At 54.4% G+C, this 27,948-nt stretch overlaps 2 protein-coding genes across 4 annotated transcripts in view; both read left to right on the top strand.

Moving 5' to 3' along the window:
* The first annotated feature begins 323 nt into the window (after positions 1-323).
* NR1H2 (nuclear receptor subfamily 1 group H member 2) lies at positions 324-7,230 on the top strand. 2 transcript variants are annotated; one of them, XM_045441751.1, is made up of 10 exons: positions 324-779; positions 900-1,034; positions 1,634-1,695; positions 1,776-1,907; positions 2,275-2,565; positions 2,648-2,916; positions 3,130-3,309; positions 3,967-4,066; positions 6,093-6,301; positions 6,641-7,230. In XM_045441751.1, exons 3-10 carry the CDS (start codon positions 1,653-1,655, stop codon positions 6,785-6,787), a joined length of 1,371 nt encoding a protein of 456 aa, XP_045297707.1. In that variant the 5' UTR covers positions 324-779; positions 900-1,034; positions 1,634-1,652; the 3' UTR covers positions 6,788-7,230. The 2 variants fall into 2 exon arrangements, with proteins under 2 accessions (XP_045297707.1, XP_045297708.1); XM_045441752.1 differs by having other exon boundaries at positions 324-783.
* A 1,320-nt stretch (positions 7,231-8,550) lies between these two features.
* Positions 8,551-27,948, top strand: part of POLD1 (DNA polymerase delta 1, catalytic subunit) — a 37,529-nt gene continuing 18,131 nt past the window's right edge. For both annotated transcript variants that reach the window (XM_045441748.1, XM_045441746.1), the window contains exons 1-10: positions 8,551-8,675; positions 20,101-20,303; positions 20,666-20,779; positions 22,965-23,111; positions 23,196-23,321; positions 23,393-23,561; positions 23,663-23,744; positions 23,816-23,945; positions 24,451-24,617; positions 24,946-25,050. In XM_045441748.1, coding sequence (XP_045297704.1) covers positions 20,102-20,303; positions 20,666-20,779; positions 22,965-23,111; positions 23,196-23,321; positions 23,393-23,561; positions 23,663-23,744; positions 23,816-23,945; positions 24,451-24,617; positions 24,946-25,050 — 1,242 coding nt within the window. In that variant the 5' untranslated portion in view covers positions 8,551-8,675; position 20,101. The remainder of the gene's footprint in view (positions 8,676-20,100; positions 20,304-20,665; positions 20,780-22,964; positions 23,112-23,195; positions 23,322-23,392; positions 23,562-23,662; positions 23,745-23,815; positions 23,946-24,450; positions 24,618-24,945; positions 25,051-27,948) is intronic.

The following is a 27,948-nucleotide window of genomic DNA, read 5'->3' as shown; positions in this document are numbered from 1 at the left end:
GGAATGGACAAAACAAAGTGTAAAAGAGCATGGTTCATACATTCCAGTTTCCTGAAAATGGATGTATGATCAATATAGATCAGATTATCGAGGGAAGACTTTGGAACGATTCCTTCTACCTATTCAATTACTGTGAGTTTTCTTTAAAAGCTGTTATTTTTCTCTTCTTGGTATGAGAAGGCTATGCCTTTTTTTTTTTTTTTTTAATTCCTATCAACAAGTTTATTTTTTAAACATATTTTTCCTGGATCTAGGTTTGTAATTAAATTTATTTAAAACCAATAAGCAGCGCGCCTCTAAAATCAGAAAACTTGTTTAATAACCAAAAAATGACAAACATGCTTCAAATCGGCCGTGTGCGAAAAGGAGCTATAGGCGGGGAAATTTATGCCGAGCCAATCCTTGGCCGCAAACACCGAGGGGCACCGGGATGACTTAAAGTCGCCCCGTGGGGGCCGGAAGGTTTGGGACTGACCACGCCCCCCTCGCCGGCCCTGCGTTTGATCGAGCTGGTCCGGAACTCTTCTGTCTGGCCCCAGCGGAGCTACCCCGGAGGGTAAACTTCCGGTGACCGTACGACTTCCGTGCGGGGCAGCCGATTTGGCTAGTCCTAGGCGGACCGGAAGTCCGTCACTCCAGACTACCCGCCCCTTTCCTAAAGTGACGCACGGCGGGGTTGCCGGAAGAAGTGGCGAAGTTACTTTTGAGGGGATCCGAGAAGCGGCGGCGTGCCAGGGGCTACAGAGGAGGAGGAAGAGAAGCAGAGCAAGGGGACCGAGGCAGGTGCACTAGAGTATGGGAAGATGCGGGAGGCGTCCCGGGCCCGGGGCTTCCCGGCGTTCTCCGCGCTGCCCCCGCTCAGCCCCTTTCTCTCCTTCCCCCCCCCCCCACTTCCGTAGCTCGCGCTGTCTCCGGCTGTTTCCAGGGCAACGGGAGTAAGAGACCCCCGCGAGAGGCGGCCCACGGGACCCTCGCGCGCAGCCATGAGCCCCGCCCCCCACTGGTGTTCGGAGAGGGGCGGGACCTGGAGCGAGGTATGGGGGCGGAGCGTGATGGGAGGAGGTGGAGGCGGGGCAGGATGGGAGGGGATGGGGCCGGACCTGGAGGGAGGGGTACCGATGGGGCGGGGCAAAGTGGCGGGGCGGGGCATTGTGGATAGAGTGAGGGTGCAAGCTACAAGGGTTGGGCGGGACCTAGAAGGAAAAGATGGGGAGGAGGTGGGGTCAGAATGGGAGCTGGGGGTGCTTCTTCAGCAGAGGTGGGGAGTAAGAGGAGGCAGGGTGAACTTGGTGGGAAGGGGGAAGTTAGGGCGGAGCACGATTGAAGCAGAAAGGGCAGTACCTGAAGAGGGAGTGGGCAGGATCCGGAGTGGGTGGAGCCTACATGAGGGGCGGGGTCTAGATGAGGGCAGGGCTTGAGACCCAGCCGGAAGATCTGGAGCAATCGTGGGTGGGGTCTGTCAGAATCGGAGGAGAGGTTTTACAGGCTGGCAGGGGCCTGGGGTGGGGTCTGTGTGCAGTAAAGGAGGAGTCTGGAGAGATGGAAGAAAGCGGTGCATCCTTGGAGACCTGGGGCTGGCCTAACCTGACCCTACCTGGCCCGACAAGGTTCTCAGTCCCCCTATATTCTGCAGGTTGCTCCGTGACTCCACCATGTCCACTCCCACCACCAGTTCCCTGGACACCCCCTTGCCTGGTGAGCGACCCCTTTTCCAGCCCAGTCCCTCTCCCATTGCACACTTGGCAGGAGAAACTCACTGTGCTTCCCTCTCCCAGGAAATGGCCCGCCTCAACCCAGCGCACCCTCTTCTTCACCAGCTATAAAGGAGGAGGGTCCTGAACTGTGGCCTGTGGGTCCAGACCCTGATGTCCCAGGCGATGACTGGGCCCGTTCAGCCTGCAGCGAGGGTGAGATGGGGTCCAGGGACAGGGGCTCGGGATGGATATGGGGCGCCTTGAGGGGAGATCTAGGAAGGGAGAAAGATAAAAAATCAGAATGGGAGGCCCCAGTTTCTTGATTTTTTTTCTTCCGCTTCTTCTTGACACTTCTTATTCTTTTTTTCCTTCACTTTGCCTGTGAGTGTGTTTTTTTCCTGCTTGACACCTTTTGTTGTTATTTGTTCCTTGGGGTTCACACATCTTTCCTTCTGAATTGCCGTCTCCCTGGTCACCCCCTATACACTGGCTCTTTGTGTCTTCTGTGTCGTGGGGATGGCCCTCTGGCTGCTGTTTCTTTTGGGGGCTCTCTCTCATGGCTTCTCTCCGCCCACCCCAGTCGTCCCAGACCCGGCAGAGGAACCGGAGCGCAAGCGAAAGAAGGGCCCGGCTCCAAAGATGCTGGGCCATGAGCTGTGCCGCGTGTGCGGGGACAAGGCCTCCGGCTTCCACTACAACGTGCTCAGCTGCGAAGGCTGCAAGGGCTTCTTCCGGCGCAGCGTGGTCCGAGGCGGGGCCAGGCGCTACGCCTGCCGGGGCGGCGGGACCTGCCAGATGGACGCCTTCATGCGGCGCAAGTGCCAGCAGTGCCGGCTGCGCAAATGCAAGGAGGCCGGGATGAGAGAGCAGTGTGAGTGCTGGGGAGGGCGCCGTGCTCGCCTGGCCCGTGCCCAGCCCCGGGGCCGCCGCTGAGGCCTCTGTGTCCCAAATAGGCGTCCTATCCGAAGAACAGATCCGAAAGAAGAAGATTCGGAAGCAGCAGCAGCAGCAGCAGCAACAGTCACCTGTGGGGCCATCGGGCGGCAGCAGCTCAGCCTCTGGGCCTGGGGCTTCCCCTGGAGGGTCTGACGGAGGTGGCCAGGGCTCCGGGGAAGGCGAGGGTGTCCAGTTAACAGCCGCTCAGGAACTAATGATCCAGCAGTTGGTGGCGGCTCAGCTGCAGTGCAACAAACGCTCCTTCTCCGACCAGCCCAAAGTCACGGTACTGCCCCTCCCGCAGCCTTGAAGGGTGATGAGGCCAGTTGGGGGAAAGCCATCAGGGCTGCAGCCCAGGGCATGGGGAGGGAACAAGGCTCCAGAGGGCGGGGCCTTGGAGAGGAGGGTCTCCTAGGGCGCATTCTTGCCTCAAGATGTCCCCTAGGCCTCGGGCTCATTGGAGGAATCTGTGAATAACCTTGACCCCCCTTGGCCCTAGCCCTGGCCCCTGGGCGCGGACCCCCAGTCCCGTGATGCACGCCAGCAGCGTTTCGCCCACTTCACGGAGTTAGCCATCATCTCAGTCCAGGAGATTGTGGATTTTGCCAAACAGGTGCCTGGCTTCCTGCAGCTGGGCCGCGAGGACCAGATTGCCCTCCTGAAGGCATCTACCATTGAGGTAACGGGCAGCCTTCCCATCCTCAACATGGCCCTTCATTCCTGCCCACAGGGAACCCCAGGGATAAGCCTCAGGACAGATGTTGGGGGAATAGGGATGAGCGAGACCCCTCTGGTGGTTGCCCTCGTGGGGACGATATCCTACAGGGGGACATTGAAATACTAAACAGAGAGTCAGAGCCTCCCATGAGCCAAGGAGAGAGAGGAAACGGGTTGAGGCTGAGAAAAATTGAGGATTGGCTGGGAGGACGCACTCTAAAGAATGTGCTGAAAAGGCCATTCAGAAGAGTTGACATTTAAACCAAAGCAACAGTAACAAATAAGTATTGAGTTACTAGTGGACCCCAGGCTCCATTCCAAGTCCTGGATAGGTCGCAGTGAACAAAACATGCCTGTCCCCATGCCCTGCAACCACCTGGGGAGAGTATCCTGGGAGGAGGGCGCTGTGGGCGTTGAACCTGGAGGAGGGAGAGCTTGGAGTGTCGGGCATGCTGACTGCAGGCCGGGGTGACTGAGGGAACGTGCTTGGGGGCAGAGGGGTGAGAGGTGATTCTGGCAAGATTAGGTCCCCCCACGGGCCAAGAGAGGAGAGACCAGTGGCTGCCAGGTCACAGGGACTCGTGGCGCCCCTGCCGCCTCCTCTCCCTGCTGCCCACAGATCATGCTGCTAGAGACAGCCAGACGCTACAACCATGAGACAGAGTGCATCACTTTCCTGAAAGACTTCACCTACAGCAAGGATGACTTCCACCGCGCAGGTGTGGTGGGGAGAGGGCTGGGGGGGGGGCGGGGTGCAGGGCCGTTGCCCCTGGGGAGAGGGCTGGGAGGGTGCAGGGCCAGTGCCCCTGCCGGGCCTCTACTGGTGGCAGACCTCAGGCCATCTCGCTCTTGTCTGAGCCTCTATTTTTTTACCTCCAAAGTGGAGTGAGCCAGCCTCAAAATGAGATGAAAATGTATTTATTGAGTGCTGAGTCTGTCCGCTGGGATGCATTGCGGGATGAGACAGAGGGGTGTGTGCTCTCACAACGGGGCATTTTGATAGGAATTAAGAAAAGACACTCCCTCCTTCCCAAACCTGGTGTCACTGGAGGGAGGCCGGATCTCAGTTCATTGTGAAGTACGCAACCTACGCAACTGTACGCGGTAGGTCCCTGCCGTCCAAGAGCACTTACCTGGGGATGTGACCTAGGCAGTGGGCTTCTGGAGGAAGTGCATATGAACCGAGGCCTGAGGGGTGAGATGTATTGCCTAGGAAAAGGAAATTGGGGGGTAACAATGCCCACCAGGGAACCCCATGTACCATAAAAGCCTTGTTCTCCCTCAGGCTCGGGCTTCACTCTGTGAGTCCAACTCTCCCCCACCATCTCTTCCCGGGGCACCTCTGTATTTTCCTAACCCCATATTCTTCCTTTCCTCTAGCCGCTGGCCCTCCCAGTCCCCTTTGAATATGAGTGTGGCAGGGGAGCACTGAGCGGGGAGAATGTTTCTGGCAGTGGGCTCAGCACATACAAAGGCCCTGAGGTGGGGGAAGAGCTGGATGGTGTTAGGGAACTACAAGGAGGTCCAGGCATCTGGAACACAGGGAGATGAGGCTGGAGAGGAGGTTGGGGTCCTACCGCTTCCCCCCATCCTCTGCCATTGTCCTCCAGTGCCTCTCCCTGGAACACTGTCGGGGCCCCTCACTGGGTTCTCCCAAGTGTGTCTGTTCGTACAGCGGTTGGAAGGGTCGTATTCATAGTTAGCTCACGTCCCTCCTCTTGCTCGCTACCCCTGCATGGCTCCCGTCTCACTGGGAGAAAAGCCAGAGTCCTTGCCATTTTTCACAGGCTCCGAGGGGCCTCTCCACCCCCAGCTCCCTATGTTCACCCTCCTCCAGCCACACTGGTCTCCTCCCTCTTACTTGAACCCACCAAACATGCTCCCGCCTCAGGCTTTTGCAGTTGCTCAGCCAACATGGGCGACCACCTCCTCCTGGTTTGCATGGGACCTCTGTGGTGTCAACATTTGGAAGCCTCAAGGCCCAGAAAGCTGCCCAGTCCTGGGAAAAACAGACAGGTGGTGCCCACCTGGAACACTCAAAACGTCCCCGTGACTCATCCCCTCCCCTCCTGGTGGTTTCTCAAAGGTCACCCTACCGTGTGGCCTTCCTACAGCATCACCCTACACACCGGCCACCTTGTCTAAGATGTTGATTTGATTTTCGATGCCCCGATTACCTTTCCTTGTGTTACTTTGATCCAGCTCACAGACCGGATGGTTTAGTTACACGTTTGTCTGTTGTGTTCCCTCAACCCCCAAGTGCAAGTTCCGCAGGAGGGGAGGCTGTGTCTTTAAACAGCTCGGCCCCGGGGCCTGCCACACAGTAGGTGCTCAACAGAGTCTGAAAAACAAATGAATGAACTACTCCTGGGGATGAGTTCAGGCCTTACTCCGTGAACATTGGAAGCCACCACAGGGGTGACGCAGTGTGACCTAGGTTTAAAAATCTTTCTTTTTCGTTAGGAGAGAACCGGGGAGGTCGGGAAGGAGGTGAAGGTAGTGATGAGGTCGCAGGAACTACTGAATAAATGTTCACATTCATTACTCGTCCCTTTATTCAGGCAGGGGTTAGGGCGCACTTCCCCCGTGCCAGCCACTCGGATGGGGACACAGCTGAACAGAAATGACCAGAAGGCTAGCATTGCTGCCGTGTCCCTCGCCCCGCTGATAGCAGTGTCAGGGACCCGGGCTGGGGCCGGTTCGGGGCTGGGGGAGCTCATCCGGCCCCGCCTCCCGCCCCCCCAGGCCTGCAGGTGGAGTTCATCAACCCCATCTTCGAGTTCTCCCGAGCCATGCGGCGGCTGGGCCTGGACGACGCAGAGTACGCCCTCCTCATCGCCATCAACATCTTCTCCGCTGACCGGCCCAACGTGCAGGAGCCGAGCCGCGTGGAGGCCCTACAGCAGCCGTACGTGGAGGCCCTGCTCTCCTATACGCGCATCAAAAGGCCGCAGGTACAGGAGCCCACCCCTCCCAGGGCCCTGGCGGGGACAGGCGGTCCAGGCCCCACGTGGGGTCCGCCACGGGCTGAGGTCTTGCTTCCTCATCAGAGCTGGGCCCTGTCTGCTGCCCCCACTGCCCGGCTCCTCTGGCAGCGCCCTGAGCCCTGGCCGGTGTCCTCTTGGCCAAGTCTGTCCTCAGGCCTCTGTCCCGTGACCAAGGAGCCAGGCCCAGTGCAGGCATAGGGGCGGGGCTCCCCACGCTCTGCCCGGCCCCTGCCTACACCGGTGGTCAGGCTGGGCTGACCAGAGCCCACCTCCCTCCTGCCCGCCCCCCCCCCCACCTCCCCGCAGGACCAGCTACGCTTCCCCCGGATGCTGATGAAGCTTGTGAGCCTGCGCACGCTGAGCTCTGTGCACTCAGAGCAGGTCTTTGCCCTGCGGCTCCAAGACAAGAAACTGCCGCCTCTGCTGTCTGAGATCTGGGATGTCCACGAGTGAGGGGCCTGGCTGCCCTGCCCCACAGCCCTGTACCCTCCAACGCATGGACGTTGTCGCCCCTTCCTCCTCCTGGAGTGGGAAGGAGCCGGGCCTGGGGTCCCATCTTGTGGCTTATAGCACAAGCCCTGGCCCCACCAGCCCTCAGCCCTCGGGTGAGCCCCCATTAGGGTCCAGGAGGCTCCCTCCCTGCCCACTGAGTCTTCCTGGGAGGGCTGGGTGGGTCCTAGATCCCAACCTCTGACCCTCCTAGCACTACCGGCTGCCCTCCCCACCCAGCTTACACCTCAAGCTCACTGCGCAGTGCACCTTGAACGGAGGGAGTGGGGGGCCCGTGGCTCTCCCTGACAGCCTGAGAAACCGCAGGCCCCCTCCCTCTGTTCCTTTTATTTAATAAAAACTAAAAAAAGACAAAAACAGGAAAATAAAGTATGAATAGAAACCTGCCCTGAGCCAGAGTGATGGGGGATGGGATCAGCCACCTGAACCTTGTGTTGCTAGGCTGGTGGAAGGTTCAGGGTGATGTGACTGAGTGCGGGGGTGGGGGAGGAAGTGGGGTGTCCAGGAGAGGCTGACGGCCTTGGGGTCGTCTTCCTGTACTAGGTGAGTTGGAGACTGCCGAAGGACAAAGCACACTTAAGTGGATGAAGGGTCAGGCTCTCAGTCCACAAATGTTTCCTGAAGCCACTGGGCAGTGTGCTGGCCGTTCTGGGGATGCAGATGATATTCACGTAACGTGGGGGGGGGGGGCACTTACTATGTGGCAAACACAATTTTAGGCACAGGAGACACCAGAGAACAAGATAAAGCCCCTCCTGGGAGGTGGCTACCAGTCAGGGCTGGCAAAGGGGGGATGGATGGGGCCAGCTAGCATGGAAGGGAATAGGGGCTTTAATGCAGGCAGCGCGTGGCAGCATGGGAGCCCAGAAGTAGAAGGCAGGCAAGTCCTCACACAGGATATCATGTCCCAGGGGGGAACCTAAACCATGACAAGGGGGCTGGGCCCCCAAATTGAGGGGAGGGCGCATGCCAGGTCTGGGAGGTGGGAGAGTCTGGTGATTTCAGAGTAAGGACGGGCTGTGGACATCTCTTAGTCCCTCCTTCCCTGTGCCAGGCTCCCAAGGGGTCTCAGAAGTGAGCTGGGTGGACCGTCCTGGCCAAGAGTGAAGGGGGTGTTGCTTGGAGGGATGGGCTGGGTACTGAAAGGTGTGGTTTTTCTTTCGAGCAGCTGGGGGTAAGGTGACTGGGGAAGTGACTAGTTACGAGAGGTCCTGTTGCAAGCAGTGTGCCCGGCGCCCCCAGGTGTGCCCGCCCTGCGCTAAGTCTAGTTTACAGGTAGGGAAACCGAGGCATGAGACAGAGCTGACCGGACCTCCCCTACACGGGGAGGGCAGACGTCAGGTCTTCCGCCAGCGGAAAGAGGGGCTGTGCGCAAGTTGTCCTCTCGCCTTGGCCTTCCGCAGAAAGCAGGCCCGCGAGCCGAGGATACGCGCGATGCCCCCGCGGGCGGGGAGGCGGGGAGGCGGGGCCGGGAGGACAGCGGGGCCGGCCGCGCCGCCGCGCCGCCGCGCGCAACGAGAGCCGGAATCTGCCGAGCTGCCGTCGGAGGGGGCGTGGCTTAGGAGCAGGCCCCTCTCTCAAGGCGGGGCGGGGTTTGGCGAGAATATATGGAAAGTGGGAAGAGGCAACATCCTAAATTGGACGGACGGGGCGTGGCCTAGTCCCAGTTGAAAGGAGGGGCGTGGCTCGAAGGCTTGTCGGGGCGTGGTCTCGCCCTACTTGGGCGGGAGGGGCGTGGCCCAGGGCGGCGCGCGGCGGCTCTGAGCCTGCGCGCGCCGGAGTCAGGGGTCACAGCGACGTAGGCTGTGGCGGGAAACGCTGTTTGAAGCGGGTGAGTGAGGGGAGAAGGGGGCTTGAAGGGACTCGACCTGGCAGAGAAGGAAGGTGGAGGAGTCGGGCATGTAGGCCTGAGAGAAGGGTTGCGAAGGGGAGCGTGGAGGCGGGAGGGCGCGCGGTAGAGGGGCGAGGGCCAGTGGTTCTGGGCGTGTGCGCGGGGGCGCGCAGGAAGATGATTGGGGCTGGGGGGGCCCCTCGGGATGCGGGGGGCTCTTGTGCTGAGCGCCTGGCCCCTGGGGTGAGCTGGGAGATGTACCCTGGAGGTTCTTTGGGGCGACGGGATCCCGGACGCAGTGGAAGACTGAATTGGTGCACGTGGTGGCATGCTGATATGCTTTAATGAATACTCCGTGCCAGGCACTGTTCTAGAAGCAGAGGCTACAGCCCGAACAAGTCAGAGAAAGTCGTTGGCTCAGGAGAAGACAGACAGTAGACAAGTGATAAGTAATAATGATAAAGCAACGCTTTCAGGGTTTGATACCTTATCCGAAATGAAGTAAAACAGGGTGGCCTGTTTCTTTAGCTGGAATAAACAAAAATCCTCTCTCTGGGGAAGTGACGTTTGACAGAGAAGTCAGCCATGCAAAGAAAGATTTGGACAGGGGGACCATCAGGTGCAAAGGCCCTGAGGTGGGAAGGAATTTGGCTCCTATTCCAGGTTCCACAGGGAGCCATGGGAGGTTTTGAGCGTCAGAGCAACATGACCCACCCTGCGTTTTGAAAAAGTCCCTGGGTGCTGATTGAAGATGGGATTGTAGTGGGAACAGGAATGCAAGGAGGAAGACCAGTTAGGAGACAAGTGGGGACATTGGCTCAGACCACAGTGCTGTCAGCCTCAGGTTGTCTTCGGGGTTTGAGCCAGCAGGACGCGGGGGTGTAAGGAAGAACTCAGGCGGCTGGGGTATGTGGTTTGGCTGGATGGAGAGAGAAGGTGGAGGCAGAACGGATTCGGGGTGCCAGTCTGAGGTGGCAGTGAGTGGGCAGGGTTTAGAGAGAGGCAGGTTGATGATGTCACCTTCTCAGCTTTATAGCCCCACCCAGGCCAGGTTACCTGTCTACCCCCAGCCCTGGCTGCACTTCACCACCCAGGCCTCCTGTCCCGCAGAGACGCTCCTTTCCCACCGAAGGCCTTTGCCACGCTGTTCCTTCTCCTGCGATGCTTTTTCTTCTCTCTTCGGTCCCTTTCACTCAGCTGCTCTCAAGAACAGGCACTTTCCTGGGCACTGGGAAGCCAGTCATAATTCAGTTTGGTTGGGGAGAGGACAGGAGTTCTCAATCCAGAGTGCTCGGAGCCAAAATGAGGCAGCACTAGTCTTTGGGAAGCGAGAGAAGCTCCAGGGACTCGGGAAATACTTGGGTCGGTGGCACTCGAGAGGAGTCTAGACTGCCGCACCTTGAAGTGACCTGCGTTCTGGACACCGCGTGAGTGATGCTGGGACCCTAACTTGAGTGAGACCCTGACCCCTGTTTTTTGTTTTAAGTTTTTAAATTTATTTTAAGAGAGGGAAAGAGAACGTCAAGCAAGCTTTGCGCTGTCAGTACAGAGACCAACGCAGGGCTTAAACTCACCAACCACAAGATCATGATCTGAGGCTTTTTTTTTTTTTTTTTTTTAATTTTAAGATTTTTATTTTTAAGTAATCTCGGTACCCAATGTGGGGGCTGAAACTCACAACCCCGAGATAAAAAGTCACATGCTCCACCGACTGAGCCAGCTGGGCCCCCAGTGAGGCCTGTTCAAAAAAAAATTTTTTTTTTAATGTTTATTTATTTTTGAGAGAGAGAGACAGAGCACGAGTGGGGGAGGGGCAGAGAGAGAGAGGGAGACACAGAATCCAAAGCAGGCTCCAGGCTCGGAGCTGTCGGCACATCAGCACAGAGCCCAGCGTGGGGCTCGAACTCATGAACCACGAGATCATGACCTGAGCTGAAGTCAGATGCTCAACCGACGGAGCCACCCAGGCGCCCCGATTTATCTTACTGTCCGTCCCCACAATGCCGAATGAAAACTCTGTGAGAGCAGGGATTCTGTCTTGTCTCCTGCTCTGTCTCATGCGCCCTGAAGAGTGCCTAGGACAGAGGGTGAAGACGGAAGGAACTCACAGAATCTTCACAGAATCTCCTGAGGCAGGTGCTGTTACCCTCCGACGCAATGACTAGAACCAAGGCCCAGAGAGGTGAAGCTGTCTCCCCAGGGTGGCACAGCTAGCTTGGAGGGTTCAGAGGCTCATCCCAGAGCCGCATTCTGAGCCAGCACTGCAGACTGCCAGCCTCCAGGGGTGTCTGGCGAGGTACGGGGGTGAACTCTCTACCCAGCGAAGGAGACAGACTGGGGATGGATTCCTCTGCTGGCTCGCCCCTGTACCCTGGCTCACGCACCTAGCGAGGGAAAGGTTAAATAATTGCAAAAGTACCTGTTCGGTCTGCCCCCTCCCCAAAAAACGACCTGCTTTTCGTGCTTTGGCCTCATCCCTCCTCTGGGTCTCCCTGACTCTCACTACCCTTGTCGCAGGCCAGGGACCATCTGGGCCTGTGTCTGACTCCCCCGCCAGACGGGAACCCCTTGAGGTCTGCTGCTTCTCTGCGTCCTCAGCATTGCCCGGCATGGGCTTTGGGAAGTGTGTGCTGGGTGAGACTGCCCCCCTGCTTTTCTCAGCCACCTGACTCCTCTGTTTGCAGAGACCCAGCTCCAGTTCAGCTCTTCCAGGAGAGTCGGCGGCCCCCCGGGGCACCCCAGGCAGCTGGTCTTACTTCCCTTACTGTACAGGTGCGCCCAACCCAGAACTGCTTCAGGATGTGAGCCCCCCAAAAACAGGGGTCAGGGGGCACCTGAGTGGCTTAGTCGGTTAAGCGTCTGACTCTGGATTTTGGCTCAGGTCTTGATCACACAGTTTTGTGAGTTTGAGCCCCGTGTCGCGCTCTGCACTGGCAGCGCAGAGCCTCCTTGAGATTCTCTCTCTCTCTCTCTCTCTCTCTCTCTCTGTGCTCACATGCTGTCTCTGTCTCTCAAAATAAATCTTAAAAATACTTTTTTAATAAATTAAAGTTAAAAAAAAATAAACAGGCCTCGCTGAGAAGGTGACATTTGAGCAAAAACATAAAGGAGGGGAAGGAGGAAGCCATGGGGACATCCGGGGAAGAGTAAGGCAGTGGGAACAGCTTGTGCAAAGGTCCTGAGGTAGGACCAAGCCTGGCACGTTCAGGGAAGAGAGAGGAGACAAGTGGCTGGAGCCAAGTGCACAAGGGGGAGAGGGCAGGAGATAGTGTCTAAAAGGGAAGGGGGGTGATTGCGCAGGGTCTGTGGGCTAGCCGGAGGACTTTGCTTTAGCTCTGCATGAGATGGGACCCAGGGGCCAGTTCCGAGGGGAGGAGGGATGGGATGACCTGGCATATTCGTAGGGGATCTCTCTGGTTACTGTGCGAAGAGTACACTGAGGGCTCCTCATTCGTTCAACACATCGTTCTCCAGCACCTGCTGTGCACCCTCAAATGCTTCAGTGACAGGACAGACCAGATCCCTGCCGGCGCTGGGCTCAGGTTCCAGCAGGGGGAGACAGACACAAAGCAGTGCACAAAAGAATGCTGCCAACAACCTCTGAGAACCAGAGGGGCAAGGCTGGGAGCCCAGCGGGGGCTGGGAAGTGCTGAGACTCGGTCCAGTGGCAGTAGAGCCTATGGGACTGACAGGTGTGTTCTAAGGGGAAGGGAGAAGCTGGGGTGACTCCGAGGTGGTTGGCCTGGTGGGAGTTGCCTCTTCCCGAACTGGGGGAGGCTGTGGGATGCAAGGAGCAGGTCGGGGCAGGGGAAGGCGAGGGGCCCGGCTTTGGGAGTGTGAGATGCCTGAAGAGACACATGCTCAGTGAGCAGCTGGGTTGGGCAGGCTGGGGCCTGGGGGGCGGTCTGGGCTGGAGACAGGAAGGGCAGACGTGATCATCGGCATAGAGGTGGCAGTGAAAGCCGTCAGATAGAGATGGGACGAGAACCCTGAAGGAGGGAGTGTCACAGAAACCAGCGGGCACTCAGCGTTGTCTGTTTGCCAGTGAAGGGTCGAGAAAAGGAGAGGGCCCCGTGTTTCCCCAGCTCCTGTCCTGTGCCAGGACACACTGGGGCCTCTTTCCTCCTAATCCTTCCTTGCCTATGATGGGGAACTAGCATAGGAACGTCGATTTTGCTCCCGGAGTCCCCTTCCCTCCCACCGCACCCTCCTGGCCACAGCCCGCTGACCTGGGGAGCCAGACTGCCCCCCTCCCGCCTCCCTCTGCCAGGCCAGGGCTGGCCACTGCCCCTCTGCCCCACCCAGGCCTCCCCCCGCAGGTCCGAACTGCGTCTCTCTGGCCGCCTGTACGGCTGGAGCAAAGGCCTCCAGGCTTTTTCCTTCCTGTGGGATAAGCCACTCGTAGGCACAAAAGGAGAGGCCGAACAGGGTCTCCGTCCCTGTTCAAAGTGTGTGTGTGCCCGGTCCCAGCAGCGCTATCCACGATAGGCCAAAGGTGCAGACGCCGCCAGTGTGCACCGAGCGACGAACGGATCAACACAACGTGACGCAGCCACACAGTGAGGCAATATTTGGGCGTAAGAGGGAATGAAGGGCTGACACCTTCTGCATGCCAGTGAACCCGGGAAACACTCTCCTCAGTGAAAGAAGCCAGACACCGAGGGACACAGATTGGAAGGGTCCGTGAATAGGAAAGGCCCAGAATAGGCAAATCCAGAGACAGACAAAGTTGGTTAGTTGGGAAAGTGGGGTGGGGGTGGGCTGAGTTGAGGGGCGATGGCCAAAGGGGTGTGGGGATTCGTTTTGGGGTGATGAAAAGGCTCTAAAGTTGACTGTGGTGATGGTCACACAGCTATGAATATACTAACAGCCATCAAACTATACACTTGAAATGTGTGGGTCACAAGGTGTGTGAATTCTATCTCAATAAAACTGTCCCGGAATGGCTGGGTTGGTCGGTCAGTTAAGCGTCTGACTCTTGATTTCTGCTCAGGTCATGATCTCGTGGTTTGTGAGTTTTAGCCCCGAGTTGGGCTCCGTGCTGAAGGCACGGAGCCTGTTTGGGATTCTCTCTCTCCCTCTCTCTCTGCCCCTCCCCTGCTCATGCTCTCTCTCAAAATAAATAAGTAAAACGTGGAGCTCCTGGGTGACTTGGTTAAGTGTCCGACTTTGGCTCGGGTCGTGATCTCACGGTTCGTGGGTTCAAGCCCCACGTCAGGCTCTGTGCTGACAGCTCAGAGCCTAGAGTCTGCTTCATGTTCTGTGTCTCCTCTCTCTCCCTGCCCCTCCCCCACTCACACTCTGTCTCTCTCTCTCTCTCTCTCTCTGAAAAATAAACATTAAAAAATTAAGTAAATAAGTAAAATAAATAAGCATAAAGCTGTCCCATCTTGTCCCTACCCCCCCCCCCCTTCCTGGGAAGCCAGTGTTACCAGTTTATTATCTATCTTTCCAGAATTATGCATTAAAAACAAACATGCTTTTACATATTCTCCCACACACCTTGTAAAAATGTTATTTTTTAAATTTTACATATTTTCCCCCAACTTTTTTTTTTTTTTTTTGGTAAGTAATCTCCACACCCAATATGGGGCTTGAACTCACAACCTTGAGATCAAGAGTCGCATGCTCCACCAACTTTTGTTCTGAAAAGACACCCCTCTAACTTTTGTTCTGAAAAATTGCAAGGCTGCATAGAAGGTGCATGACAGGGGCCCTGGGGGACTCAGTCGGTTGGACGTCCGACTTCAGCTCAGGTCATGATTTTGCTGCTCGTGGGTTCGAGCCCCGCCCTCAGGTTCTGTGCTGACAGCTCTGAGCCTGGAACCTGCTTCCAATTCTGTCTCCCTCTCTCTCTCTTTCCCCCTTCCCCCACCATGCTCTTTCTCAAAAATAAATAAACATGAAAATTAAAAAAAAGTTGCATGACAGATACAACAAAGCCCTGTGTACCCTTTGCCTGGACTCACCAGCTGTTAACGTGCTGCATCATTTGCTTTATCGGGATGCACATACACTTTTTTCTTTCTTTCTTTCTTTCTTTCTTTCTATCTATCTATCTATCTATCTATCTATCTATCTATTTATTTTAAGTTTATTTATTTATTTTGAGAGGGAGAGAGAGAATCCCAAGCAGGCTTGATGCTCACTGTGGAGCCTGATGAGGGGCTCAATCTCATGACCTGAGTCGAAATCAAGTCGGACGCTAAACCAACTGAGCCTCCCAGGTGCCCCATGTTTTCTTTTTTGGCTGAACTATTTGTAAGTTATAGTCATCATGGTACCTGACCTCCAAAAACTCTAGCAGAACAGTGACATCCTACAGAACTGCGGTTTAATCATAATCAGACCATTTAACCCGCAGACCATTTACCTCATAGACAATCCTTATTCAGTTTGTCCAGTTTCCTGGTAACATTCTGCGTAGCTATTTTCTTTCTAATTAATTTTTTTATGTTTTTTATTATTTTTGAGAGAGAGAGAGAGACAGCGTGAGCAGGGGAGGGGCAGAGAGAGAGAGACCTGGAATCCGAAGCAGGCGCCAGGCTCTGAAATGTCAGCACAGAGCCCGACACAGGGCTCTAACTCACGAACTGTTAGACCATGACCTGAGCTGAAGTCGGACACTTTGCCGACTGAGCCACCCAGGCGCCTGTGCATAGCTATTTTTAGAGATATATATATATATGTATTTTAAGTAGGCTTCATGCCTAGCACAGAGCCCAGTGTGAGGCTTGAACTCACAATCCCGAGATCAAGACCTGAGCTGAGATAAAGAGTCAGATGTTTAACCAACTGAGCCACCTAGGTGGCCCTGCTATTTTTTTTTTTTTTTAGTGTGTTTTTATTCATTAGGGAGAGCACTTGCATGCGCATGTGCGCACGATGGGAAAGGGGCAGAAAGAGCGGAACAGAGGATCTGAAGCAGGCTCCACTCTGACACCAATGAGACTCCACTCGAACTCACAGACTGTGAGATCATGACCTGAGCCGAAGTCAGATGTTCAACTGACTGAGCCACCCAAGTGCCTCTGTTTTTTATTTTTTAATCTAAGATCTGATCTGGGGTCATGTTACATTTAGTTGCCAGGACTGTGCAGTCTCTCCTTCAATTTAAAAGTTTCCTGGCTTTCCAGCCCCCACCCTTCCATGCCATTGACATTTTTGAAGATTCCAGACAGGTAATTTTTGCAGGCCAGTCCTTACTTTGGCTTGATTGTTTCCTAGTGCAAAGAATCAGGGCAAACTTTTTTTAGACATTTTTTTTCCTAATACAAAAAGATAGCAATCTAAGTACACCGTTCTGCACGTTGGTTTCTCTAACAATGGGTCTTTGAGAGCCCTCCACATGAATGCATAGAGAGCTTCCTCATTCCTTTATACAGCTGCATAATATTCCATGGAACAGTGTTCATATAATTTATTTAAACAGTCCCCCGGGGGAGGACATTTAGGTGGTTTCCAGTCTTTTGCCATTGCAAACAATGCTGCCGGAAATAACCTCGTAAATGCAGTTTCTCATATGTGATAGTATATCTATAGCACAAGCCCCTAGGTGGGGAAATGGGGCCTTCCAACTTTTATGTTTTAATGGAGGTGGAATTTACATATAGTGAAATGCACAGGTTCTCAAGTGGACAGTTGTGGGTAAGGTACATTTTTGTCAGCCCAGAAAATTCCCTCATGCCCCTTCTCAGTCAGCCTCTCCCTCCTGGTAAGCAACCACTAGCCTAATTTCTAGCACCATAGATTAATCTATTCTAGAACTGTGTAGGGGTGCCTATGTGGCTCAGTCAGTTAAGCATCCCACTCTGGATTTCAGCTCAGGTCATGATCTCACGGTTTGTGGGTTCAAGTCCCACATTGGGCTCTGCACTGACAGCGTGGAGGCTGCTTGGGATTCTGTCTCCCTCTCTCTCTGCCCCTCCCCCACGTGCACCTGTACACGCACTCTCCCTCTCAAAAATAAACATTTTAAAAAACAAGTTAAAAAAAAAAACTTTGTGTAAATGGCACCACACCATATATACTCTCTCTCATTTTCAGTTGAGGTGAAATTAACCATTTTAAAGTGTAGAGTTCAGTGGCATTTAGTACGTTCACAATATTGTACATCTACCACCTCTGTCTACTTCCAGAACATTTTCATCCCCCCCAAAAGGAAGACCCCATACCCCTTAGCAGTCACTCCCCATTCCTGCAATGCATACTTGTGTGTCTGGCTTCTTTATTTAAAAAAAAATTTTTTTTTAATGTTTGTTTATTTTTGAGAGAGAGAGAGAGTGCGAGCAGGGGAGGGGCAGAGAGAGAGGGAGACACAGAATCTGAAGCAGGCTCTAGGCTCCCAGCTGTCCGCACAGAGCCCGACGTGGGGCTCGAACTCACGAGCAGTGAGATCATGACCTGAGCTGAAGTCGGACACTTAACCACCTGAGCCGCCCAGGCGCCCCTATGCATCTGGCTGCTTCTGTGCAGCATATTTTTGAGGTTCATCCATCCATTGTGTCACTCAGTAGCTGCCTCCTGTCTGATGCTGAGACATATTCCATCGTATACCATCCTGAACATTTGCCAACAACACATCCCCGGTCAGTTCAGGATTTTTCTGTGCTCTATTTGTTAAGGTCCAGGCTAAGCTGCTGGAACAGAGACCCCACGGCACGGTGGCCTGGGCAAGATACAAGTGTATTTCTCCACATAACTGCCCTCAAGTAGGCATTTCTGCCCCAGAAGCTTGTCAAGGGGACTGGGTTCCTTCCATCTTGTAGCTCTGCGTTCCCTGGGGTGTTGTCCTTGACCCTGTGGTCAAGGTTGGTTCACCCCCACTGTATCCATGCTCTAGCCATAGAGAAGGGAGAGGAGGCTAGAAGCAAGCTTCCTTTTAAGGCTGTCCGAGTCATTCCTTCCATGAGATAACTCAGTAAAGTGACCATCCCTAGCAGTGCATGCTGGGAAATGTAGTCTCCAACTGGGTGGCCTGCAGCAGCTCAGAGGCAAGGGGTCAGCTGCAAAAGGACGAAGGGGAGACTGGATCTGGGGTTTGGGTGGGGTTACGGGATCCAGAGGTGTTCACTTGAACACTTGACCTGTGCCCTTCCTGCCCTCCCTCCCAACTGGGTCTGGGGTTCCTTAGGTTCCTATACTCTGTCTAGGCCTGGATGCTGGGAGACATAAACTTTTAAAAAACTTCTTTCTTTTTTTTAATCTTAAACTGATGGGAAGATCCAAAGAATAATACAAAGAGCATATACCCTTTACCCAGATCCACGTTTTAACATTTTCCCTTACTTGTTTTATGATTTGTATGTACATAAGCTTTCTTTTTCTCCTGTCTCTACACACATATGCCACCTAAAACAAATTTTTTTTTTTTCAATGTTTATTTATTTTTGGGACAGAGAGAGACAGAGCATGAACGGGGTAGGGGCAGAGAGAGAGGGAGACACAGAATCGGAAACAGGCTCCAGGCTCTGAGCCATCAGCCCAGAGCCAGACGCGGGGCTCGAACTCCCGGACCGCGAGATCGTGACCTGGCTGAAGTCGGACGCTTAACCGACTGCGCCACCCAGGCGCCCCTAAAACAAATTTTTTTAATAGCTTGCATACATCATGGTTATTTACCCTTAATAGTTGAGTGCGTATTTTAAGTTTTTATTTATTTATTTATTTATTTTGAGAGAGCTAGACCGTGCAAGTGGGGGAGGGGCAGAGAGAGAGAGAGAGAGAGAGAGAGAGAGAGAGAGAGAATCCCAACCAGACTCCCACCTGCCAGCACAGAGCCTGATGTGGGGCTCAAAATCACGAAACCTTGAGATTATGACCTGAGCCGAAACCAAGAGTCGGATGCTTAACTGACTGAGCCACCCAGGCACCCTGAGTGTGTATTTTCTTAGAATATCCTCTTACCGAACCATAGTGAAGTTGCCAACCTAAAGAGGCTTAACTTGAATACAATCTTCTGTCGAACCTACTAGAGGATGTGTAATTTTGTATCAATATATCTTGTCAAGATACGCTCCAAAATGATTTTTTATATGTTGCAATTAAGAAAACATATAAATGGGGCGCCTGGGTGGCTCAGTTGGTTAAGCGTCTGACTTCGGCTCAGGTCATGTTCTCGCGGTCCGTGAGTTTGAGCCCCACATCGGGCTCTGTGCTGACAGCTCGGAGCCTGGAGCCTGCTTCAGATTCTGTGTCTCCCTCTCTCTCTGTCCCTTCCCTGCTCACACACACACACACACACACTCTTTCTCTCTCTCTCTCTCTCTCTCTCTCTCGTGCGTGCGCACTCTCAACAATAAATAGTAAACATTTTTTTTAAAACATCAAGTTTATTTAAAAAAACCCTATAAACATGAATATTGCAGCCTCTATTTGGTTTATTGTTTGTGTTTACTACATTAGATCCTAGATTACAAGGGGAATACTATAAAGGGCATTTGGGGGGATTGTTAGAGAAACTGGAAAATGGACTCTTTATGTTGTGATTGGATTGTTAAATGTCCTGGATTTGATCACTGCACCTTGCTGGGTATAGAGAATGTCTTTGGGACGCCTGGCTGGTTCAGTCAGTACGGTGTGTGACTTTTGATCCCAGGGTTGTGGGTTCAAGCCCCACTTGGGGCATGGAGCCTGCTAAGAAAAAGAGAGAATGTCTTTGCCCTTCAGCAACACATTGTAAAGTACACAGGGGTCGAGGGGCATAATATCTAACTAACATATCTACCTGACGCACAGCTCACTCAACTGACTCAGAAAAAGTAAATCATGTGATGATGTGTGCATATTACCGTGTTACGTATGGAGGAGGTAATGAAGCAAATGTGGCGTCAAGTTGACACTTGGGGAATCTGGGTGAAGGGTGTGCAGGTGTGGAAATTTGAACTTATTTCAAAATTAAAAGGGCTCCGTTTCTGTTTTGTTTTTAAGGGGGAGGGAAACCTCTGAAGTGTTTTGAGCTGGGAAGGGACCAGATCAGGTTTGTGACTGGCCTGAAGAGGTGCTTCCCGGCCGCTTGTCGAATGAAGGCCTGGGCAGGCAGGGTGACAGGCGGGTGTGGACATCAGAGAGAGAGGTTTATGAAAGGAAGGGATGTGCTAAGGACCAGGTGTGTGAGTGTGAGTGTGGAGGCCCTGCAGACCGGGTGACAAGGGGTTGGCCAGGGGCAAGCAGACAGCAGAAAGGATGTGGAGGGTTTGAGCATGTGAGGAGAGGGTTACACCGAGGTGGGGAGTGGGCTGTAATCATAGTAACTGAGAGTATTTGACACACGGAATGTGCCACCACCCCGTGAGCCTGCGGGTAGAGAGTCGTGTTACTCTTGAGGCACTCTGGAGAATGGAAAAAAGGCTCACAGTCACGGTTGGTACACGGGGGGTTCAGGAGGAAGACAGGAACCTTCTCCGAGCCTTGACTTGCCCCACAGGATGGATGGCAAGCGGCGGCCGGGCCCGGGCCCTGGGGTGCCCCCCAAGCGGGCCCGTGGGGGCCTCTGGGATGAGGATGAGCCGTCTCAGCCATCCCAGTTCGAGGAGGACCTGGCGCTGATGGAGGAGATGGAGGCAGAGCGTAGGCTGCAGGAACAGGAGGAGGAGTTGCTGCAGCCAGCCCTGGAGGGAGCCGCGGACGGTGAGACCCACGGCGGGAACCCCCTGCCCCCCCTCCCCCTCTTGCCTGTGAACCGTGTCGGCCACGAGGCTCACCTGTAACCTCTGACTTCTGGCCCACTTTGAGCTCCGTGAAGTGCCGGCCTCTGACCTCACACCAGTATGACTGCCGCCTTTGTTGTCTGCAGCTCCAATTCTGACCTTCACCCTTGACCCCATGACCTCTCCCGAGTTTCCAGCCAGACCCAGAGCCCCGCCTCCACCTGACTTTCTCTGCACATGAGGGGCCACCTGAGAGATCATGGGCTGGGTTGGGCGGGCCCGTTACTTATTTCTGGGGGAGGACCACCATTCCATGTAGCCTGCCTCCCTCCCCCCACCCAGGGCAGTTCTCCCCAACGGCCATAGATGCCCGCTGGCTTCGCCCCTCCCCGCCCTCCCTGGATCCCCAGACGGAGCCCCTCATCTTCCAGCAGTTGGAGATCGACCATTACGTGGGTGAGCTTGGTGGTCAGGCCTGGTGGGTGGGAGGAGGGGCCCAGGGCTCCTGGGGTGCAGGCTGGGCCGGATCAGCACCTCTGGCTTTGAGAGAAGAGATGGACACGGACAGTCCCCGTCCAGGTGGCCAGGGCTAGGGGAGGGAGGGACAGGGCTGTGGGTGCCCGAAGGGGCAGCAAGAGGGAAAGTGGCGGTGCAGGTGTCCAGCGGGGCTTCCCGGAGGTGGGGACTGTCTTCCAACTGAGGCCTGAAGGTAAGAGCCGCCTCCTTGCCGAGGAGGGAGGCGTGCAGTTCGACATCTGTCCGTCCATCCAGTGTCCATCAGGAACAGCCAAGCATCTGTATTGAGCCAGGCCCTATTCCTGTCAGACCAGGTCCCTGCTCTCAGAGGCTCACCTTCTAGAAGGATAGGCAGAATAAAAAAGGAAATGGAGCCTCAGGTGGCCATGAGGGTTATGGCGGAACATAAAGGAGGGTAGGGGTGCCAGACTGTGCATCTTGGAGGTCTGGGAAAGCCTCTCTGAGGAGGCAACAAGGAGCCACGGGGCTGTCTGGGAAAGAGGGGTTCTGGGCAGAGGGTCCTGAGCAGGCAGCAGGTCTGGAACGTTTGAGGAACAGCGAGATCAGTGTGGTAGGAACAAGGAGCGAGGGGAGGGGGGAGGGGTGGCACATGAGATCCTGCCCGCCAAGGCAAGGACTTCGGGGTTCCATTCTGAGCAGGCTGGAAAAGTCTTTGGAGAGACCCAACCCCAACTCACAGGTTAGAAGGCTCCCCGGTAAGAGAGGGAAGGGACGAGTTACAGGCGGGGAGGAAACATTGCGTTCCCCGGATCTGAGCAAGAACTCGCGCTGCAAAAATATAAGAAGCATTCAGATCTCGACAGCGAGAAGACAGTCCAGTCCCAAAGTGGACCAAACACCCGGGTAGACAATTCACTGGAGGATACGCAGGGGGGAATAAGCTCAGTGTCACTGGCTGTCAGGGAAACGTAAATGACAGCCACACTGAGACCTGACAACCTATTAGGAGAGCTGAAAGAAAGCCCAGCGACACGAACGATCATCGATAAGGATGCAGAGCCACCGGAAAGCTTGCTTGTGCCCCGCTGGTGGGAACGCTGTGTGTTGCTGCCCCTGTGGGAAACACTCTGGAAGTTTCCTAGAGTTCAACCTACTCTTCCCCGCCCCCAGCTTTATTAAGATACAAGAGTTAAATCTGCTTTTTCCATCGGATCAGGCAATTCCAGATATTTCCCCTGAAGGAATGAGAGCCAGGAGACTGTGATTCCGTTTATACGGATAGACTGAAAAAAAAAACAAAATTAAGGGCACCTGGGTGGCTCAGCTGGTTAAGCTTCTGACTCTTGATTTTGGCTAAGGTCATGGCCTCACGGTTTGAGGGACCGAGCCCCACATCTACACTGATGATGTGGAGCCGGTTTGGGATTTTCTCTCTCCTCCTGCCCCTCCCCTGCTCATGCTTGCAAGCGCTCTCTGTCTCAAGATAAATAAATAAGTTTTTTTTTTTTTTTGAGTTGAAAGAAAGACAAAATTAGAATGACGGAGAGTGGACCATCAGTGCCAGCGGGTGTGGTTCCAAAAATGCATCTCGCAGGAGCTGTTTGGAGTGATGGAGCGGTTTTGTACCCTGATTTTGATAGTGGTTACGTGAATCTGTATAAAATATGTGTTAAAGCTCCTAACTGCACACACAACGTCGATTTTACTTTTGTTTTTAAATACTTATTTTTGAGAGAGAGTGCGCGCGCACGTGAGCGGGAGAGGGGCAGAAAGAGAGAGCAAGAGAATCCCAAGAAGCTCAAAGCCCAACACAGGGCTCAAACTCACCAACCATGAGATCATGGTGTGAGCCGAAGTTGGGCACTCAAAATGACTGAGCCACCCAGGCGCCCCTCAGCTTTACTTTTCAAAAGAAAATATTTTTTGCAAAAAGAGGGCAGGGGGCTCCTTCTAGCTATAGGAGGTAGACCAAGATGAAAAGGAGACCAGTGGGGAGGCGCTCAAAGCCGAGTGGACAGCGTGGAAGGCCAGTGTGGGCAGAGGCACCCGGTGCTGCGGGAACCAGGGGGCTGTGTTCCCAGCAAAGGAGAGGCCTGGGGAGGCAAACCTTTGAGGAATACGGAGGGGTAGCCTCTGCCTCATCCTGTGAACCCTCCACCCCCAGGCCTGGCGCAGCCCCTGCCTGGAGCAGCCCCGCCACCCCCCGGCTCCGTCCCTGTCCTCCGTGCCTTCGGAGTCACTGATGAGGGCGTGTCCGTCTGCTGCCACATCCACGGCTTTGCTCCCTACTTCTACACCCCGGCGCCCCCTGGTGAGTGGCCCTGACCCACAAGACCCCCGCCCCAGCCCTCCGGAGTCCCCCTGCACTTCTGACCAGCCCTCCCCACCCCCCCAGGTTTTGGGCGCGAGCACCTGGGCGACCTGCAGCGGGAGCTGAACGCCGCCATCAGCAGGGACCAGCGCGGAGGGAAGGAGCTCGCGGGGCCGGCCGTGCTATCTGTGGAGCTGTGCTCCCGGGAGAGTGAGTGCCCCGCCCCCGGGTCCAGCAGGCAGGGCTCCCTCTGGGCCGGTCCCAGCCTCGTCTGTCCGCAGGCATGTTCGGGTACCATGGGCACGGCCCCTCCCCGTTTCTGCGCATCACCCTGGCGCTGCCGCGCCTCCTGGCCCCCGCCCGCCGCCTCCTGGAGCAGGGCATCCGTGTGCCGGGCCTGGGCACCCCCAGCTTCGCGCCCTACGAGACCAATGTGGACTTTGAGATCCGGTACGGCCCCTGCCTAGCCTCTCCAACCTCCACCCCTGCTTCCGCCCCCGCCCCCACCCCGCTAGTCAGCTTCTGCCTCCTGCTCTTCATCCCCTGTCCAGGTTCATGGTGGACACAGACATCGTCGGCTGCAACTGGTTGGAACTCCCAGCGGGGAAATACCTCCTGAGGCTGGAGGGGAAGGTGCGGGGCTCACCAGGGGCAGGGGCACAGAGCCGGGCCCCTGCAGCCACTGACGTGCCCCACCCCTACAGGCCACGCATTGTCAGCTGGAGGCGGACGTGCAGTGGTCTGACGTGGTCAGTCACCCGCCAGAAGGGGAGTGGCAGCGAATTGCGCCCCTGCGCGTGCTCAGCTTTGACATCGAGTGTGCTGGCCGCAAAGGTCTGTCTCCGGGTCTCGGGGCTCCTCCCTCCCTCCCTTTAGACGCGTGACATGCCAGTCTTGCCCCACGAGCCCCCATACTTCTTGAGCTCGCTGAGGAAGGAGTGAACATGAAAATGGACAGTTATCATAAGATTCTCACTTGGAGGATGGTGGAGAGTGACAGGGCAGCTCAGACAGGTGGGCGGGAAGGCCTTAGGAGCGATGCGGCAGGCCTTGTGGAGAGGGACAAGCGGGGTGTATGGGTGGGGAGAACCTCTGCCCCCCCCCACCCCTCCGCAGAGAATAGGAAGTGCAAAGGCCCTGGGGCAGGGCCCAGTCTGTGAGGGGCAGGGAGAGGGCCAGAAGAAGAAGGCAGAGGGGAACAGCGTGGGTCATGCGAGGGCTGTAGGCAGCGGGGTTAGGAATCGACAGGCTGGGGAGATTTGGATGTGCAGCTCCCCTGATGTGTCACAGAGGAAAAGAAGTTCGGTCCCCTGCATCCCCCTCCTTCCTCCCTGCGCAGGCATTTTCCCGGAGCCTGAGCGGGACCCCGTGATCCAGATCTGCTCACTGGGCCTGCGCTGGGGTGAGCCGGAGCCCTTCCTACGCCTGGCACTCACCCTGCGGCCCTGCGCCCCTATCCTGGGCGCCAAAGTGCAGAGCTACGAGCGGGAGGAGGAGCTGTTGCAGGTGGCTCTCATTCCATGTCCCTTTATGTCCTCAGAACCCCCCACCCAGCCTCCACATCCCAGGTGCAAGGCCATGTCCTCTGCATGCTGAGACGCCAAGTCCACGGGTTCAGATCCCTTTGCTTTGGTGGGGGAGGGGGTGTGTGAACATTTCCCATCTGGGTCCTGTGTTATTTTCAGAAGCACCTGCCCGATCTTACTGCAACGGGCAAGAGGGCTCCAGGCTCGCTCTTGGGGACTTCTGGAATGTTCCAGGAACGGGGAGGATCCATGCTAGGGGGACGATCAGGATGACAACCAGGGTGATCCTGTGTGCTCCCACCCCACAGGCGTGGTCGACCTTCATTCGCATCATGGACCCTGATGTGATCACTGGCTACAACATCCAGAACTTTGACCTTCCATACCTCATCTCCCGGGCCCAGACCCTCAAGGTAGGGCAGGAAGGTTAGGGAGGCTTGCCTTTAGATGCACCACTGGGGGCCGAAGGGGTGGGTGGCCGCCCTGCTCCTCCTTGCTGCTTTTCCCTTGTGGCTCTGTCCCCCTTGGGCGGTCTGGCTTGCTCTGTGTCCCTGCAGCCCACCGCCCCCACTGGCTCCAGGGACATCACCGAAAAGCCAGCTCTGGCCCCATCCCTGCCCTGCTCGAAGTCCAGAAGGTTATTTGGCTTTTGCAGAGGCAAGGAGAGCATTTATGGTTAAATAAGGAAAGGCCTGTGTGTTGGAAGGGCAGACGGAAGCGTGCGTGGGGATAGTGTCTTGTCTTCTAGACTTTAAAATATGTCAGCCAAAAATAAGGAAAAGGGGGATTCCTTGAAATGTATGGCAAAACCTTGACACTTGTTGAACCTGGGAGTCACCGTACGGGGCGTGCTAATTTGCTAGGGCTACCTGAACAGTACCGCAGGCTGCAACTCAGAAGTCCAAGATCAAGGCCTCACAGGCTTGGTTCCTTCCGAGGCCTCTCCTAGCCTCTGGTGGTCTCAGACATACCTGGGGTGTCGAAGGCAGGCTCTCTGATTCTTCAGCTTGTCTTCTAATTTGGGCATATCTCTGCCCAAATTTCCTCTTTTTCTAAGGACACTGTGGTCTTGGGTCAGGGCCAACCCTGATGATCTCAACTTGATCGCCTGTAGAGACCCTGTTTCCAAAGAGGTTACGTTCTGAGGTGTGGAGGTTAGGACTTCAACATCTGGGATTGATGTTGACAACAGTTCAACTCACAACAGTGGTTATGTTGTATCGTTTCCTCCTTTTCCTTATGTTTGGCCAGTTTCGTGATGAAAAATAAAAATCACGTTTGGGGCGCCTGGCTGCCTCTGTCGGTAGAGTGTGCAACTTGATTTCAGGGTCGTGAGTTCAAGCCCCATATTGGGCATGGAGCGTACTTAAAAAAAAATACAATAAAATGGTATTTTAAAAATCATGTTGGGGTGCCCGGATGGCTCAGTCGGTTAAGCGTTCGACTGTTGATTTCGGCTCAGGTCATGATCTCATGGTTCGTGACTTTGAGCCCCACATCTAGCTCTGTGCTGACAGTGTAGAGCCTGCTTGGGATTCTCTCTCTCTCTCTCTCTCTCTCTCTCTCTCTCTCTCTCTCCTCTTCCCCAGCTTGTGCTCTCTCTCCCTCTTTCTCTCTCAAAATAATTAAACTTAAAATTTTATTTATTTATTTATTTATTTATTTATTTATTTATTTATTAATTATGAATTTTATTGTCAAATTGGTTTCCATATAACACCCAGTGCTCATCCCAACAAGTGCCCTCCACAGTACCCATCACCCACCCACCCCTTCCTCCCACCCCCCATCAACCCTCAGTTTGTTCTCAGTTTTTAGGAGTCTCTTATGCTTTGGCTCCCTCCCTCTCTAACCATTTTTTTTTCTTCCCCTCCCCCATGGTCTTCTGTTAAGTTTCTCAGGATCCACATAGGAGTGAAAACATATGGAATCTGTCCTCTATATGACTTATTTCACTTAGCATAACGCTCTCCAGTTCCATCCACGTTGATACAAAAGGCCAGATTTCATTTCTTTCTCATTGCCAGGTAGTATTCCATTGTGTATATAAACCACGATTTCTTTATCCATTCGTCAGTTGGTGGACATTTAGGCTCTTTCCATAATTTGGCTATTGTTGAGAGTGCTACTATAAACATTGGGGTACAAGTGCCCGTATGCATCAGTACTCCTGTATCCCTTGGGTAAATTCCTAGCAGTGCTACTGCTGGGTCATAGGGTAGGTCTATTTTTAATTTTTTGAGGAACCTCCACACTGTTTTCCAGAGCGGCTGCACCAGTTTGCATTCCCACCGACAGTGCAAGAGAGTTCCCGTTTCTCCACGTCCTCTCCAGCATCTATAGTCTCCTGTTTTGTTCATTTTCGCCACTCTGACTGGCGTGAGGTGATATCTGAGTGTGGTTTTGATTTGTATTTCCCTGATGAGGAGCAACGTTGAGCATCTTTTCATGTGCCTGTTGGCCATCTGGATGTCTTCTTTAGAGAGGTGTCTATTCATGTTTTCTGCCCATTTCTTCACTGGATTATTTGTTTTTCGGGTGTTGAGTTTGGTGAGCTCTTTATAGATAATTTTGGATACTAGCCCTTTGTCCGATATGCCATTTGCAAATATCTTTTCCCATTCCGTTGGTTGCCTTTTAGTTTTGTTGATTCCTTTGCGGTGCAGAAGATTTTACCTTCATGAGGTCCCAATAGTTCACTTTTGCTTTTAATTCCCTTGCCTTTGGGGATGTGTCAAGTAAGAAACTGCTGTGGCTGAGGTCAGAGAGGTTTTTTCCTGCTTTCTTCTGTAGGGTTTTGATGGTTTCCTGTCTCACATTCAGATCCTTTATCCATTTTGAGTTTGTTTTTGTGAATAAAAATATATGTATTTTAAAAAATTGTGGGGCGCCTGGGTGGCTCAGTCAGTTAAGCTTACGACTTCGGCTCAGTTCATGATCTCGGTTCGTGGGTTCAAACCCCGTGTCGGGCTCTGTGCTGACAGCTCAGAACCAGGACCCTGCTTCGGATTCTGTGTCTTCCTCTCTCTCTGCCCCTCCCCTGCTCATGCTCTCTCTCTCTCTCTCTCTCTCTCTTTCTCTCTCTCTGTGTCTCTCTCAAAAGTAAATAAACGTTAAAAATAATTTTTTAAAATTGTGTTTATGGCCCCCGAGAGTTCCGGGAAGGAGTCCATCCCTCTCAGTCTGGCATTTATACGTGGAGACACTGCTCCCCTGTCCTCTGCACCCCTGCCCTGCTACTTCTCCAGCTCAGGCCTCCCCTCTCTACCCTGTCCCTCTCACGCCACCTCCTGTCCTGGCCTCAGACCCAG

This window comes from Leopardus geoffroyi, chromosome E2 (genome assembly GCF_018350155.1).
Source record: "Leopardus geoffroyi isolate Oge1 chromosome E2, O.geoffroyi_Oge1_pat1.0, whole genome shotgun sequence".
In the NCBI taxonomy this organism is placed as follows: domain Eukaryota; kingdom Metazoa; phylum Chordata; class Mammalia; order Carnivora; family Felidae; genus Leopardus; species Leopardus geoffroyi.
This window is presented reverse-complemented; position numbering and strand designations above follow the sequence as displayed.